The sequence below is a fragment of the Leishmania donovani genome, chromosome 33, assembly GCF_000227135.1.
Source record: "Leishmania donovani BPK282A1 complete genome, chromosome 33".
In the NCBI taxonomy this organism is placed as follows: domain Eukaryota; phylum Euglenozoa; class Kinetoplastea; order Trypanosomatida; family Trypanosomatidae; genus Leishmania; species Leishmania donovani.
This window is the reverse complement of record NC_018260.1, coordinates 776,904-790,593: the sequence shown is the minus strand read 5'-3', so window position 1 is coordinate 790,593 and position 13,690 is coordinate 776,904. Positions and strand designations below refer to the sequence as shown.

Here is a 13,690-nt window from a genome sequence, read left to right as displayed (position 1 = left end):
CGTCATTTCGCGAGAGATGTGTATGATGGTTGCGTTGCAGGTGCGACAACGCGACCCATCGGAGTCTTCCCGATGGGGGTACCCCCCCCACGACACCTCTGTGATGCCGTCCTGATCGGAGGGCCACGTAGGCCTCGCCAAAGTTTGCGAAGTGCAGAGCAGAGGCGTTTTTTATTCAGGGCGAGCTCATGCGCAGGTGGAGAACGCGTGCATGTTCGCACTACAACGTCACCTGGGCCAGGTCCGGCACGCGTGTGTGCGAGGGGGACGCCAGCTTGGCGCACACGATGTGGGAGGTACGGGTCGGCTCCTGCTGGGAATGTCGACTTATTATTATTATTCTTTCAGTGCTTTGGGAGGGGGGGTGGAGCTCATCCCACTGGCCGGCTGCGGAAGGGAAGGACATGAGGGAGGAGAGGAGAAGCGAAATGCGACGTCGCTCACCCTTCTTGGGTACACCTTATACCGTAAGATGTACAGGCGCGGATGAACACCTAACATCTATACCTCTAGCCGAGCTGGAAAGCGGAAAAGCGTTATGAGGACGGCGGCAGCATACATGGCATCTAACGCCCTTTCTACAGACACCACCCAATGCGCGAAAATGAACGAAAAAAAAAGAAGATTAAACGAAAAGGCTTCCTTCACAAACACCAATACACCCGGGCGCGCATAGAATCAGTGCACATTCGTCAGCGCGTGCGGGAGCATGCAGATCGTGTGCAACGACCGCGGCCGCATCAGGCTGCACAATTCAACGGTGATTCCCATGCCCACGCTATCATCGTTTTTTTTCTTCTGTGCGGTGTTAGTTTGCCCGCTTGCACACATCCGCACGATGCACATGTCATGAGCACACATATATAACGTGGAAGGAAGAAAAAAAAAAACAGAACGGCATCAGCAAACGAATCATAACGAGGCGTTCTTGTGCGGCTCAGACACGGAAGAGGAAAGCGCGGCACTGTCAAACGTGGAAAAAAAAAAACGAAAAAAGAAAAGATGAGCCCATCAGAGCACACCAGCCGGCGCTTCGCACAGCAGTGAAGTGCAAATACGGCATCGGCAAGGAGGGAGGACGAGATGAGCGGCGCAGAGGATGCGTAAATCTGCGGCAGGCGCAGAGACATGTGAAAGAAAAAGATGAGACAGTGTATAAAGCGCTCCCGAAAGGTACGCGAGGAGTGCGACTATGCATATTCGTAAGTCTGACTTGGCGCAGTGATGGATGCACGCAGGCGCTCGATTCTTCCTTCATCTCCGCTGCTCTCCCACCCTCATCGCCCGCTCCTGGCGCCGGTCTCGTTCAGCTCGCCAGCTGAGCGGTGCAGCTGCCGCTGGTATAGATGCGGAGGAGGAACTTGTCAGCCACGCTCTCCTTTGCGCTCACCACGAGCAGATACTGCGTCTTCGCCTCCAGCTCTACAGGTGGGGTTGACACACCGCCATGGGAGTACTCGTCTGAAGCGCACACCAGCTCCATCGATGACGCGTTGTGCACACGGAAGAGGCTCAGATTCGTGGCGGGGGCCTTGGCCGGCTGGCCCTTCGCCTCCGCATCCACCATGTCAACCAGGACAAAGAGACGACTCATGAAGACGGAGCGGGCGGGGCACAGCACCTGCACCTTGCTGTTCTCAAAGAACGGATCCCTCATGCTGAGCACTGCTCTCGGCTTCATCAGTGACGTGCCCAGGCAAACCGCGACGGGGCGTAGTGCGCCGCGCACAAGCGTCTCTTGCATGTTGTGTCCCTCCTTCGGAATCGCCGACGTCTTATGTGGCTGTGACGTCTCCACCGTCAGCTCAAAGCTGCCCGGCTTACCCTTCTCCCATAAAGATGGAATGACCGTGTAATCGCCGGCAGGAAGCAGCGGAAGCAGCGCCTGCGGCGTCTGCGCCGACCGCACCGCGCTGGCACACCGCTTCACGTAGTCAGCAAGGTAAGCGGCGAGCTCGAGAATGTACGCTCGCACGTCCGCATCGCTGGCACCGGTCAGCGCGCTGTTTGCCTGCCTGGCAAGATGCGTCAAGCGTGGCACGTAGCTGCTGAACTGCGACGAGCACTTGAGCACATCAGACACTATGTCGTTCATGATTTCCTTCAGCTTCCTCACAGGTGGGCTCGAGGCAGACTCGATCGACGCCGCCTTGCCGTCCAGGGCGAGGGCTACTGTGACAGACTTCGCGGTTGTCGCGCCATCCCCGCCAGAGGCGAGGGACTCGCCGCCGAGGGAGGATGCGAGCTGGAAGAGCGACGCGATGGTGGCCTCGAGCGTGATCGGCTTCCCGTTCACGCTAAAGTGCGCGTCACGTGGGGAGGCAGCGCAGCCCTTCTTGATAGCATTCAGGAGAAGCACCGCCACGGTGTCGGTGTCCCCGAGGTCGTAGACGATGAAGGACTCAGGCGTCCGGTTCGGGGCGGTCACGTTCACCAGCACCTTCTTCGCTTCCCTCCAATGCAGCTTGCCGAGGGCGCGGTAGCGGTCGTAGCAGACGCAGAACGGCAGCGCGCTATCTAGAACGGCCCCACCAAAGGCGTAGCGGGCGCTCTCGAGAACAAGCTCGCCCGCCTTGGCACCGTTACCGACACGGCCGTCGAAGTCAGTCATCTTGCGCTTGATTCCACCGCTGCCGCCGTTCTCCTCGTATTTGTTGGACGACATCGGCTTGATCATCTGAATCGAGCACGGCACCTCGCATCCTGTCACAGCCAGCCTCAGCGACACGTGCGAGGGCTGGTCCAGGTGCAGGCGGTACTGCGGGTTGAAGACATACGTGGCGGCGTCGGTGCGGCCGCCGCAAGTCTTGCCCTTCACCCACGCGCCGGACAGCCGCGTCGTGAACTTGAGCGAGGAGGTCGGTATCATGTGCATGTACACTCCAGCGCACGGGTTCCCGGCGTTGGCGTTGGCGCTTGCCAGGAGGGAGTTCTTGTCCTCGGCGCCGCTGCCGTAGTTGCCCTGCAGCCGCGGCAGCCGCATCTGCTCCAGCTCCGTGTGCAGGGTCACCGTAAAGTTGAAAGGCTGCCGCGCCTTTGAGGCAGTCCGCGACACGACCACCACCAGATTGCTCGAGCCGGCAGGACAGTCGAAGCTGAAGGTGCGCGCAGACGAGGCGCGGTAGATGACGTCGTTGAGGGGCTCAATGCTATTCTTAAAGTCCGAATTCGAGGCGAGGCGGCGGCAGTAGCACATCTCCAGCGAGCAATGGCCACCAAGGTGCTGCGCTACAGACGGGTAGTCGGTCACGTCGTACACCTTCAAGGCCAGGTACGGTGTCGTGTCGTCGTCCTTCTCGTACTGCCGGCCAAACTCCGAGACGTCGGTGATGTGGCGAGACAAGATCAGGTGCATGCGCGTCCGCTTCGGCGCGTCGACGACACCAATGTGCAGCTGCGGCGACAGCGCCGTGCTGAGGGTGTAGTCGAACGCGCCGTGGCACGCGATGCGCACCGGTCGGCGCGGCCGACCCTCCGGGGTGCGGTACAGCATGTATGGGTTCCAGCTCAGACTGCAGTTGTCGAAGCAGCGCACCACATCATCGTAGGCGATGCAGAAGACACCCATGTCCTCCTCCTCGCGTTTCAGATCAAAGGCGGCGCGGACGGCGACGCTTGCCTCGCTGGTGTCGCGGCGGCCGTACTTGCCGTTCCACTCCTGCTTCCCCCACGGGTTGCGCAGCAGCATGACGCGCTCCTTGCCCACCTCCTGCATATCCAGCACCGCATACGCGTGCCCTGCGGCGAGCCCGAGCGCTTCGTCCGCTGCTGGCATCTCCACAGGGGTGCTGACTGTGAAGAGCAGAGCACCAGCCTTGAAGTTTTGATAAAGCCGCCGCCACTGGAACTCGCGGTCGAACTCGGGCTTGTCGAACGCCGTCGAGTCTGGCAGCCACCCGCTTAGCTTGTACAGGTCGGCGTAGCTGACGCTGCCGGGGAAGTTGTAGCTGCCGCCGCACACCTTGACGAACGCCTTTTCCATAATGGATACCCACAGCTCGCTCGGATCCGTGCTGCTCGTGCAGAGGAAGCGCCTCGACTGAGGGTTCACCGGCAGCCGATCGTCCACCGTGACCATGCGAGTAATACCGTTGATGAGCATCTTTACACAGTACTTGCCCTTCGGGTTCAAGATTGGGTTGCCGTCGCGGTCTTGAGGGTAGATGACGTTGCTGATAATCTTCGCGTTAGGGAAGCGCTTCTGATAGCTGGCGCAGATCATGAGACTGCAGACGAGTGAGCAGTCGCCGACGACGCTCTGCCGAATGTGCAGTGGATCCGCCTCGCGCACAATGGTGTAGTCAAGCCCCGCCTGCCGGTATCCGGAAAAGTGCATGAGGACGGCGCCGGAGCTGATTTGCCTCTGGCACAGCTTTGGTGTGAAAGCGTCCTCCCAAACTCCCTCGCAGGGCATGAAGATGTTCTCAGCTCCGTAGCCCTCATGCACATCGTCCCAGAGCGGGAGCAGGATCGTGCTTGTGATGCCGCTCTTGCGCAGCAGCTCCATCTCGCTCGGCAGGATCGGGTTGTCCTGCAGGAAGCGTGGCAGATGTTTTGCGTAGTACTTCTGGCGCATTAGCTTCAGTGTCTCGCCAATCTCCTTGAAATTGCCAGGGTTATTGCGCTCACGGCTGCCCCGCGAGTAGGCGTGCTGCAGCACATCTACCGCCCGCTTGAGCTCCCCTTGCTGGCTAAGCTGAATCGCGATCCCAATCGCCTTGTAAACCATCTCGGATGTACGAGGGGCAAAGTGAGACGCGACGCCGAACAGCCGCTGCGAGGAGCCAGGTGGTGGCGGAGTCGGCAACGCGGGCGGTTCCGCGGAGCTGCCGCCTGGCTTGCCACCATCTGGCACGCCGTCGCTGCCGCAGGTTGGCTTACATGGCGGCGCTGACGGGGGTGAAGGGGTCGGAGAAGCCACCGGCAACGCGCGCTTGCCCGACATTGACGACGCGGCGGAGGGGCTGGGGCTGGAGTTGCTGGCCTGAAATGGATCGGTTTGATTGACTTGAATGGCGTCCAGCACTTTCAAGTCGTTTTCGACGCCTGCTGGTGCCTTTTTGCCGTCCTTACCGCGTGGGTTCCGCGCGCCGAAGGCCGTCGCGGCGGCGTCGGAGCCACGAGGAGGCGTGTGCTCGCTTGCCTGCCTAGCCGAGGCACGGCGTCCCAACGGGCCGGACGGAGAAACGCTAGGCTCAGGCGAGTTCGCACTCTGGGAAGTGCGGTTCAGCGCGCGCAGCCGCTGTATGCGCTTGGCTACATCACTCATGTAGCTCATGAGCTTCTGTCGCTCGGTGTCCGCCATGTTCGGGTCCGAGAGGGCCTGCCGAAACAAAAAAATGGCCTTCGTGTAGCACTCCTCCGCCTCCACGTATTTGTGGTCCGTATCGAGGTGAACGGCGTTCTGCATCCACATGGACGCCTCAGCAGGGAAGGAGGACGGCATTGAGGCAGGGGAAACTGCACGGGAACGAGCCGGAAGGAAGGGGGCGAGCCCTGTAAGCTTTTTCGGTGATGTCGTTGTGTGCGTGTTGCGTCGAAAACGCAAAAGAATCCCCTCTCCAGCAACGACAAGAATTTAGGATGGGTAGAAGAGCTTCAAGAAGCTGGACGAAGCAAGTCCGAGCAGGAGCAGTGGAGCCGGGCTGATGGGCGGAGGGGGTAGGGAGATTGATAGCGGAGGCAACACACGGAAATATGTGGTGTGTGTGTGTGTGTGTGTGTGTGGTAAGAAGGGAGGAAATAAGCAGAGAAACAAGCGACGCACTAAGAAAAGTGCACGCAGACACAGCCAAGATACCCGAAACAAGCGCACGAGGGATGAGGATAAGGGAGGCCACGAGAGACGAGGAGAGGGGAGGAGAGGATAAGATGCGTCGCGAAAAACAGTCAGACAGAGAGGCAAGTGCTACAACAAGGAATGAGTAGACGCGTTGCTGCTGAGCAAACGATGCCAAAGAGCTGAAATCGTCCGAGAAGCAGAGAGACGGCAGCGGAAAAAGATAAACAGGAAAACAAAAAGGGGGAGTCCTGGGAGAAAGACGACACCACGCGCACGCGAGTGCGTCAGCAAGGACAAGAGCAACAGCCCAAGTACAGCGGCAGCTCTAGCCGGCACACGCTCACGCAGAGATGCGTAGAGAGGGGAGGGATAGCCAAGGTGAAGAAACGCTCACGGTGGAACGTCTCTATGCAAAGATAGGCGTTGTGGGCCTCTGCGCTTTTATAGGCTTCTCTGTGTGTGTGTGTGTGTCTCTAGGTGGGTGGATACGCGCGCTTGCATGCTGGTCGAGCCTCCCGCACGTGGCAGAAAGCTCCGCAAAACGAAGCGGTATGGAAAACACGTAGAAGGATGGAGAGGGGGGAGGGGGAGAAAAGAATAGAAATGATGTGAAAGATGGGAGGTGAGCGGTGACAGGGGCGTGGCGAGGGACGGGCGCAGACAACTGAAGCGCGCCAACAGTAGAGGCAGCGGGCCGAGAACGCGCGGCAAGAACGCAACTTGTTGAGCTACGCCCACCCTAGATAGGGAAGTGAAAACCGAGAAGGGGGATGGTAGTGGCATCGCGGCAGTCGCTAGGTTGTTGATATCTCGTGTGTGTGTGTGCGTGTACCGAATGCCCACCACCTCACCGCCGTATCACACAGGGCACAGTGCCCCCCCCCTTCCGCTCTTTGTGGGGAAGCCAAGCAGCCTGCACAGCCTGCTCTCGGGCACGGCTGGCTCAGTCTGTGTCGGCGGATAGGTATGAGCTGGCGCTATGCCGGAGAGACTTGCAGCCATGATCCCGGCCATACTCGCTCACGATGCATCGCGTCGGCGATCCGACAAAAATGTGCATCTCACCTACTGTTTATCTGCTTTTTGCCGCGTTGCGGTGGTACTAAGCGTCATCTGGGACCCAGCCCGTGTCGTGTGCAGTGAAATCGCAGTGGGCTGAACCGCGTCAAACAGTGTTCCGCCAGCCCCGTTGCCAGGCATAGCCGTAGTGCAACAGAGGAGGGTGAGCTGCGGTTGTGTATGCGTAGATGTGTCAACATATTCGTCATAGAATCGACACCGTCGGACAGCAGTAAACGCGCTTATGTATGAGTTCAGTACCGTCCAAATCGGGTACAGATGTCACGGCGGTGTGAGGAGACCACTGGTCGCACAGAAAATGCACGGGACTACGAAGGGTCGGGAAGGGGGAGAAGCAGTGGTGGAGCGACAACAAGGACGGCATGGCGGCTGGGAAGCAAGGACGAGCTGACCCTAGAGGGCGTGAGCAAGTTGTGGAAGAAGCGCAAAAAGGGGGGCTTGGAAGAGATCATCCGTTTTTTTAATGCCCAACGCAGCCCAACCCCCAACCCCTCTCGGGCCCCTCAGAGAGGGACCACAACCGAGGCCCGCTGAACCTTCTACGCCCTATTTCTCCCTCCTCGCGTGCCCACATCGTACATGCAAGGGGCCACTGGAAAAATTAGATAGTTGGCACAAGGGAAGAGGCGCTGCTGCGGGGCATCAGCCCGCGAAGGCCTTTTTTTTTCGTTTCCCCACACGCGCGTGCCGACACAACCGTACATCTGTTGCAGAATAATGAGCGACACCGTCATTCGCGTTTGTTTTGCGGCACTGGCTGCGCGTCTACTCACACAACCTAAAGCGAGGCGAGGAGGACAGACGAAGCACGGACATGCACGAAAACGCACAACGAGCATCGACGAAAAGAGAGCAGCACTGACTTCCCCTAACCCCGTCTTCCTTCGATTCTCCGAAAATAAAAAACCAACGAGCCAAGCGGCATCGTAGCCGTCGTGCGTGCGTCCCTTTTTCGCGTCGGCGCAGCCATTGACGGAGAGGCGATGAAACAAAAAAGATAGTTGAGCGCAGCAGAGAGTCGGGAACACACATATGTCGAGTAGCAGCAGTCGCGGCAGCGGCGGAGGCATCTAAAAGCAGGCGCAGTTCTCCGGCTCACGAGAGTGTAAGCGTGCAAGGCATGCGCCGCTCCCAGAATCTCGCTGTGAAGCAGTAGACCGCAGTTGCGCTGCTTAAGTACGTTTCGCGGCGAGCCCCCCCCCCCTGCAGAGAAAAGGCGCACTGCCTCAGCCGCTGGAGCCTGCGTTCTCCGCGCCCGCCGCCTCTGACGCGTTCACTGCAAAGTATCCCCACTGGAAGGTGTCCTGGAAGGGCGCGATCACCCAGATCGGGCTCGTCGGGGGGATGACAAAGAGGAAGACAACGGACACGATCACGAACACGGCGCCGCCTGATACGCTGTAACGCTTCGCCCGCTCCACATACCAGCGAATCAACTCGCTCTCGTCCTCGTAGTGGCGGAAGAATAGCCAGACAACGGCCCACAGCCAAGGCAGAGCAAAGAAGCCGATTCGGTAGTACCATTGGCAGGCGCTTTCCGCCTTCTCTAGCGTGAAGGAGCCGCGAACGAGCATGGCGTCTGACGGGCGGGGGAGGAGGTGCACGCAACGAACCTCGCAGGAGAGAAAGAGTGAAAGGGTGAAGCAGCGGCAAACACTGCAGCGGCACCTGTGAAAAAAAAAAAGATCGCCCTCTCACCTCACACGCTGAGAGAGAGAGAGAGATGCTGACTATGAAGACGAGAGATGGACGACAGAAGGGAGCATGTATGCAGGGAGGTGGGGAATAAGGGAGCAACAGAGATGACGGCCAACGGAAACCAGGCGCAAACCATCCCGTGCAACATACACAGACACAGAGGGGGTGGAGGGGGGTGGCAGAGGAGGAGAGTTTTCTTTAGCGCATATATATATAAAGATATAGATACATATCTGCATTGCGAAACAAGCACCAAGGTATGCCCCTCCTCCTTTTCCTTGAAGTGTCCTTGGCTGCCGTTCACACGAGGTGGGGATGACTGTGTCGGCTTTGCACCAGCGCCGAAGGTGCGATTCTGTCGTTGAAACTATATACACATATATACCTCATCAGACCAGCTGACCACACGATCGCAGCACACGAAAGGCGAGCAGCCGAGCACACCTCAGTCCCTTGCTGCTTGGCTGTGTCGGTCTTCGTTGCGGAGGAAGAAGAAGAGGGGGGAGACGTTTTCGTTTTTTGTCATCTCAGGCAGTGAGCAGCCTAACAGCCCGGGTTATGGGCAGAGCGTGTGCTATCAGAAGAGCGGGGTGCAAGTAGAACCAAAACAAACCCAAAAAAAATTAGGGCAAGCGCCCATGACAATCGCAGACAGCGAGGTCGAAGGCGAAGAGGGAGAAAGGTGGCGCGCGGAGGTAGGAGAGAGGCTGGAAAGGCTCCGGCGCGGAAACTTCGCTCGCAGCCGCTTGCCTATGCACCTTCCCACCACTCAGATGCGCAGGGTTTCCGTCGCTTGCTTTCAAAGCTGTGTTGCCTGCAGCCAACACAAACGATGAAGAGAGGGAGAGCAGCAACGGCCACAGTGGCACTGAGTACGGCCATGGCGACGGCGAAGCACCATCCCTAGCGTCGTCAGCCGCGCGCCGTTGTTAGGGTCAATAAGGTGACACGATAATGGAGTTGTTGCGCTTCATCTGCCGCAGGAGCACTAGTCGTTGATCATCTGTCAGCAGGAGAGGCGCGTGTGCAGGTTCAACGGCGGCTGACGCAGTGGTGGGGCCTCTATCGCCTCCAGCGTACTTCAAAGGCCCCGCAGCGGTTGCGTCTGTTGAGCCGGCATGGTTGCCCTTTAGTTTGCCCGCTCGTTTTGGCATGGCGGCGTTCCGCTTCGTCACCGCAGCAGCTGTCGCCGCCTCCATGCGTGGCTTGACCACCCCAGACGTGGCTGTGACGCCTGCAGACGGAAGCGGCATGTTGGTAGCCTCGCCAGACTTGCCGGGCGCGACGTCGTCTCCCAGCAACGGCGCTATCCAAAGCTCGTTGAAGGAAGCGGCGCCCGTGACCTTGAATGAGGTTGGCGCAGAGGACGCACCCGCACCGGCTGCAGCACTACTCGGGCCTGCCGTCGTGAGGAAGGACTGAACGATTTCTTCGTCCGTGCGGTTCATCAACCATGCTGCCAGGTACGTCGCACAGAGCTCCACCAGCGACTGGGTGCCCATAAAATCGGCAACAGAGATGAGCTCCAGCAGGCGGCACTGCTGACGCGCTGTTAATGTGACGATCGGGTCAGCATGCGACGGAAGCGGTGCCGCAGAGGCCGCCGCCGTGCTTGCGGCAGTCTTCCGTGACGCTTCTGGAGCGGAGCGGACCCCTTGTGAGTTCTGCGATGTCAAACCCTGCTCTCTGTCCCCGGTCACCTTGTCTGAGTTGTCACTCGCCCACCGCGCCCCCGCTGTCGACGCAGCGGTCGCCCCCTGCGTCGTTTCGTGTGCCAACAGAACGTGCTCGATGAAAAACAGGCCCTCCGGGTCACCCAAGGCCACGAACTCACCGTAACCGAGCTCCTCGCCAAGGTATGTCCGTTGGCGCCGGTCGTGGGGGCCGCCATCAACGCCGCTGGTAGCTCGCGCCGCGCTCTCATACGCCTCCAGAGACGCTGTTGACACGGAAGACGTAAGAGAGGTGGAAGAGGCGGACGACGAAGACGATGACGTGGCAATAAAACTCTGCGGCGAGTGGGTCGGGTGGTGCGCGCTCTCTTGTGCGTCCGCTGAGGTCACGGCTGTAGGAGGCGGCTCCAGCGGAAGATCAGCGGTAAAGAGCGGAAGCATCGACGCGCTCGTCGTTGCAGGCACTGGCGAGGCTGCCGCCGCCATAGGTGACCGACCGCGACGGCCACCGCCCGTCCGTGCAAGTGCTGCATCCTCCAGAGCAGTCTCCCCGCGAAAAGAGGCCAGTTCCGCCGCGGTGAGCCAGTGCCGCAGCCGGTTAGCGTGAAGCGTGTAAGCACGATCGCAGTCGAGGGGTTGTGCAGCGTAGCCATGAGCGCCGTCACGGCCTATTTCATCCTCATCCCATGGGAACAGCCACGACTGCGCCGTATCGCATACTTTTCGTGCTCCATCTCCTCGCAGGTCATGCTCCGGCGGCGGAACTCCGACCAAAGAAGCCACTGGCGGTAGAGGAGCCCCCGTGGCCGTAGCGCCCGTCGCGGCAGTGGGTCTTGCCAGCTCCGCAGCGAGCTGCTTGCGAAGGTCGCTGTACTGAAGGTAGGCAATGTAATCGCGCACGGCTTGAGCGGAGCCAACGGGCACTGACCCCTCCGACGCGCCGACATCTCGAGCACTTCGAAGGTACAGTGAGTGGGCGCACATGTACGCTGTGACACAACAATGAAAAGAAACATCATCGGCTGAGACGAGAGTGAAGGCAAAGGAGGCGTCGTAAGATGGCTGTGTGTGTGAAAAGCTTGACCTCGTGGCGGATGAGCTGATGGTCGGCGTGGTGGTGGTGGTGCGGCAACGACACACCTCGGCGCGGCTCTCTGCGATTGCAGCGCCGCCGTCGCTGCCGCAGCTACCAGGGAGCAGCATAGGTGTCCTTTTCCTGCTTCCTTCCTTCCTGTTCAGCTTCTTCTAAGCAGCTCGCGAGTAAGAGATGAGTTGTCGAATTCGTAGCTGTGTGTGCCGAGAAGCTTCGTGCATCAAGTACGCTGAATATCGTCGGCCGCGGACACCATTTCACTCACGCGACTCCCTCTAGCGCAGTTGGAGTCCCTCCTGGCAGAGCCGCAGATCAAAGACAACATTTTGAAAAAAAGGAGAGATGAGTCGAGGCAAGAAAGAGAAGTGCGAGGCGGTGCAGACTGCTTGGACCGTTTAGAGGGAGGGGGAAAGAGGTCTAGAACCCATGGGCGGAAGACATGAGCCCCGCAAGCCGAGGACACGCCCGGGTGCAGGCATCTGAAGAGCCCGAAGCACCTTCATGATGGGCAGAAGCCACTCACAACAGAGGGGAGAGCGAGGCCGGTCTGGCAGCCGCGCGACATGACCGTGCGGTCCAAAGTACGTGTTGCAGGGAGAAGACGGGTGTTGTCGAAGCAACAGAAAGAGAGCAGCACCTTTCCCTTCACGCACGCACGCACGCCAGTATGGCCCTCCTCCAAGGCGCCCCCGCCTACGTGGAAATGCTCTTATTGGTCGTCAACAAGCCACTGGCACGAGCGCCCAGGTGAGTATCTCAGCTGATCAGAGTCTACACTCTTGTGGGTTGGCCTTGTCTTCTCATCATGCTGACTCTCGAAGTGCTTCATATCCGTGGCGCCCTAAACATAACAAAGAACAAGCAAAACACATCTCGCTGACGCGTATCTCTACATCGGTCAACAGATGATAGAGCAAGCTGTGCTGTTTCCTTTTTCTTTCGCAGGGTTTTGGTTGCGCTGTCACCCCGCCGTGTCGAGCAGACTAGCAACAACGGCAACAGCACCCTCCCCCCTCAAACAACCACACGCCCCTCCCCCACCCCTGGTGAGAGGGCGAGCGAAGGAGAGGGAGAGAGAGAGAGAGAGCGCACGCGGTGAGTCGAAAACGAATACAAAGGCGGCATCTTCTTCATCCTCCTCCGCGCCACTTTACATCAGCCGCAGGGACGAACGGCCTTACAACATCACCACTCGCACGGCACGCCTCCCGCCTCCCGCTTCCCTGTTCTTTCTTTGCCAAAAGAAGGGGGAAAAAGTCGGCCCGCATCTCCTCTTTCGCTCTTGGTGTACGTGCCCCATCCCCCCCCCCTCTTCCGACACACACAGACACACAGACGTGCTTGCAGCTGCAGCGTTGCCTGCGCTTTTGATTCCGAATACGATGCGTCCACAGCGTGCCTTGGTGTCTCCTCTCTCTCGCCCGTGACACCACAATCTCTCCCGTCTTCCCTTCCTCTCTCCCTTCTTTCGTCGTGGCAAGCTGCAGATTGCTCACAGAGGTGCATCGCGTCACAAAGCCTGCGTCGCTTCACTCGCGCAAGAGAGAGAGAGCGACATACGCCCCAGCGTCTCTTGTGCGAGTGCGTGAGAAACAAAGGGGGGCACCCGCGCTCGTGGGAAACATGTCTCTGCAGAGAGCTCAGAGAGGCGCAAAACGGTGCAAGAAAGATGCGCACCACAAAGCCACGCATGGACAGGAAGAAAGAAGGGAAGTGCTCGGGAGAGCTGAGACGGCCAACAGGAGCCGAGAGAGAGATGTACTGGGCACGCATACGGAGAAACGTCACGCACAAGGCACAGCTGCGCGTTACCGGAAAACGATTAAAAGCCGCAAGACAAGAGAGCGAGAAGGTCGAGCAGCGCAAAGAAAGAAGAGGAAAGACAAAAAAAAGAAAGCACACCTCTTGCGTACTTTTCACCGCTTTTGTTTGCGTTTTTACGCATGTGCGGGTTGCGCTTTCTTTTTTTTCTATGCTTGGCTCCTCTTCAGCGCGCCCGTTTCTCTGCCGCACAGCATGGGCTGAACTCCGGTCAACCACCGCTCCTCAGAGGCCCCACACCTCGTGGTGCGTAGCAGCGGCAGCGCGCCGACGCAGCCATCTGAGCACAGGCCCTGCCTCAGCCTCTACCAGCCTCTTCTACGCACGCAGCCCCACAGGCGCTTCCGTTATGCCGGCGGCCACCCCTGGTGCATCCCCCCTCGGGGTGGCACTCAGGCGCCCCACACCAGTGGGCAGCGGGAGGGCCGGTGGTGGGACGCATTCGAGCCGCGCTGGCACTTTGCCCACCACACGGATGGTACAAGGGTGTCCACGGTCGCGGGGGGCGGCGGGGGCTGGGCAACAACAAAACAAAAACACACA

At 59.3% G+C, this 13,690-nt stretch overlaps 3 protein-coding genes across 3 annotated transcripts; all 3 read right to left on the bottom strand.

Moving 5' to 3' along the window:
* Positions 1-1,306: 1,306 nt before the first annotated feature.
* LDBPK_332130 (calpain protease-like protein) lies at positions 1,307-5,446 on the bottom strand (the record flags this gene model as incomplete). The annotated part of the gene is made up of 1 exon (XM_003863990.1): positions 1,307-5,446. One exon carries the CDS (start codon positions 5,444-5,446, stop codon positions 1,307-1,309), a length of 4,140 nt encoding a protein of 1,379 aa, XP_003864038.1.
* A 2,642-nt stretch (positions 5,447-8,088) lies between these two features.
* Positions 8,089-8,436, bottom strand: LDBPK_332120 (hypothetical protein, conserved; the record flags this gene model as incomplete). The annotated part of the gene is made up of 1 exon (XM_003863989.1): positions 8,089-8,436. The coding sequence occupies one exon, from the start codon at positions 8,434-8,436 to the stop codon at positions 8,089-8,091; it is 348 nt and encodes a 115-aa protein (XP_003864037.1).
* A 1,059-nt stretch (positions 8,437-9,495) lies between these two features.
* LDBPK_332110 (hypothetical protein, conserved) lies at positions 9,496-11,436 on the bottom strand (the record flags this gene model as incomplete). The annotated part of the gene is made up of 1 exon (XM_003863988.1): positions 9,496-11,436. One exon carries the CDS (start codon positions 11,434-11,436, stop codon positions 9,496-9,498), a length of 1,941 nt encoding a protein of 646 aa, XP_003864036.1.
* Between the last annotated feature and the right edge of the window lie 2,254 nt (positions 11,437-13,690).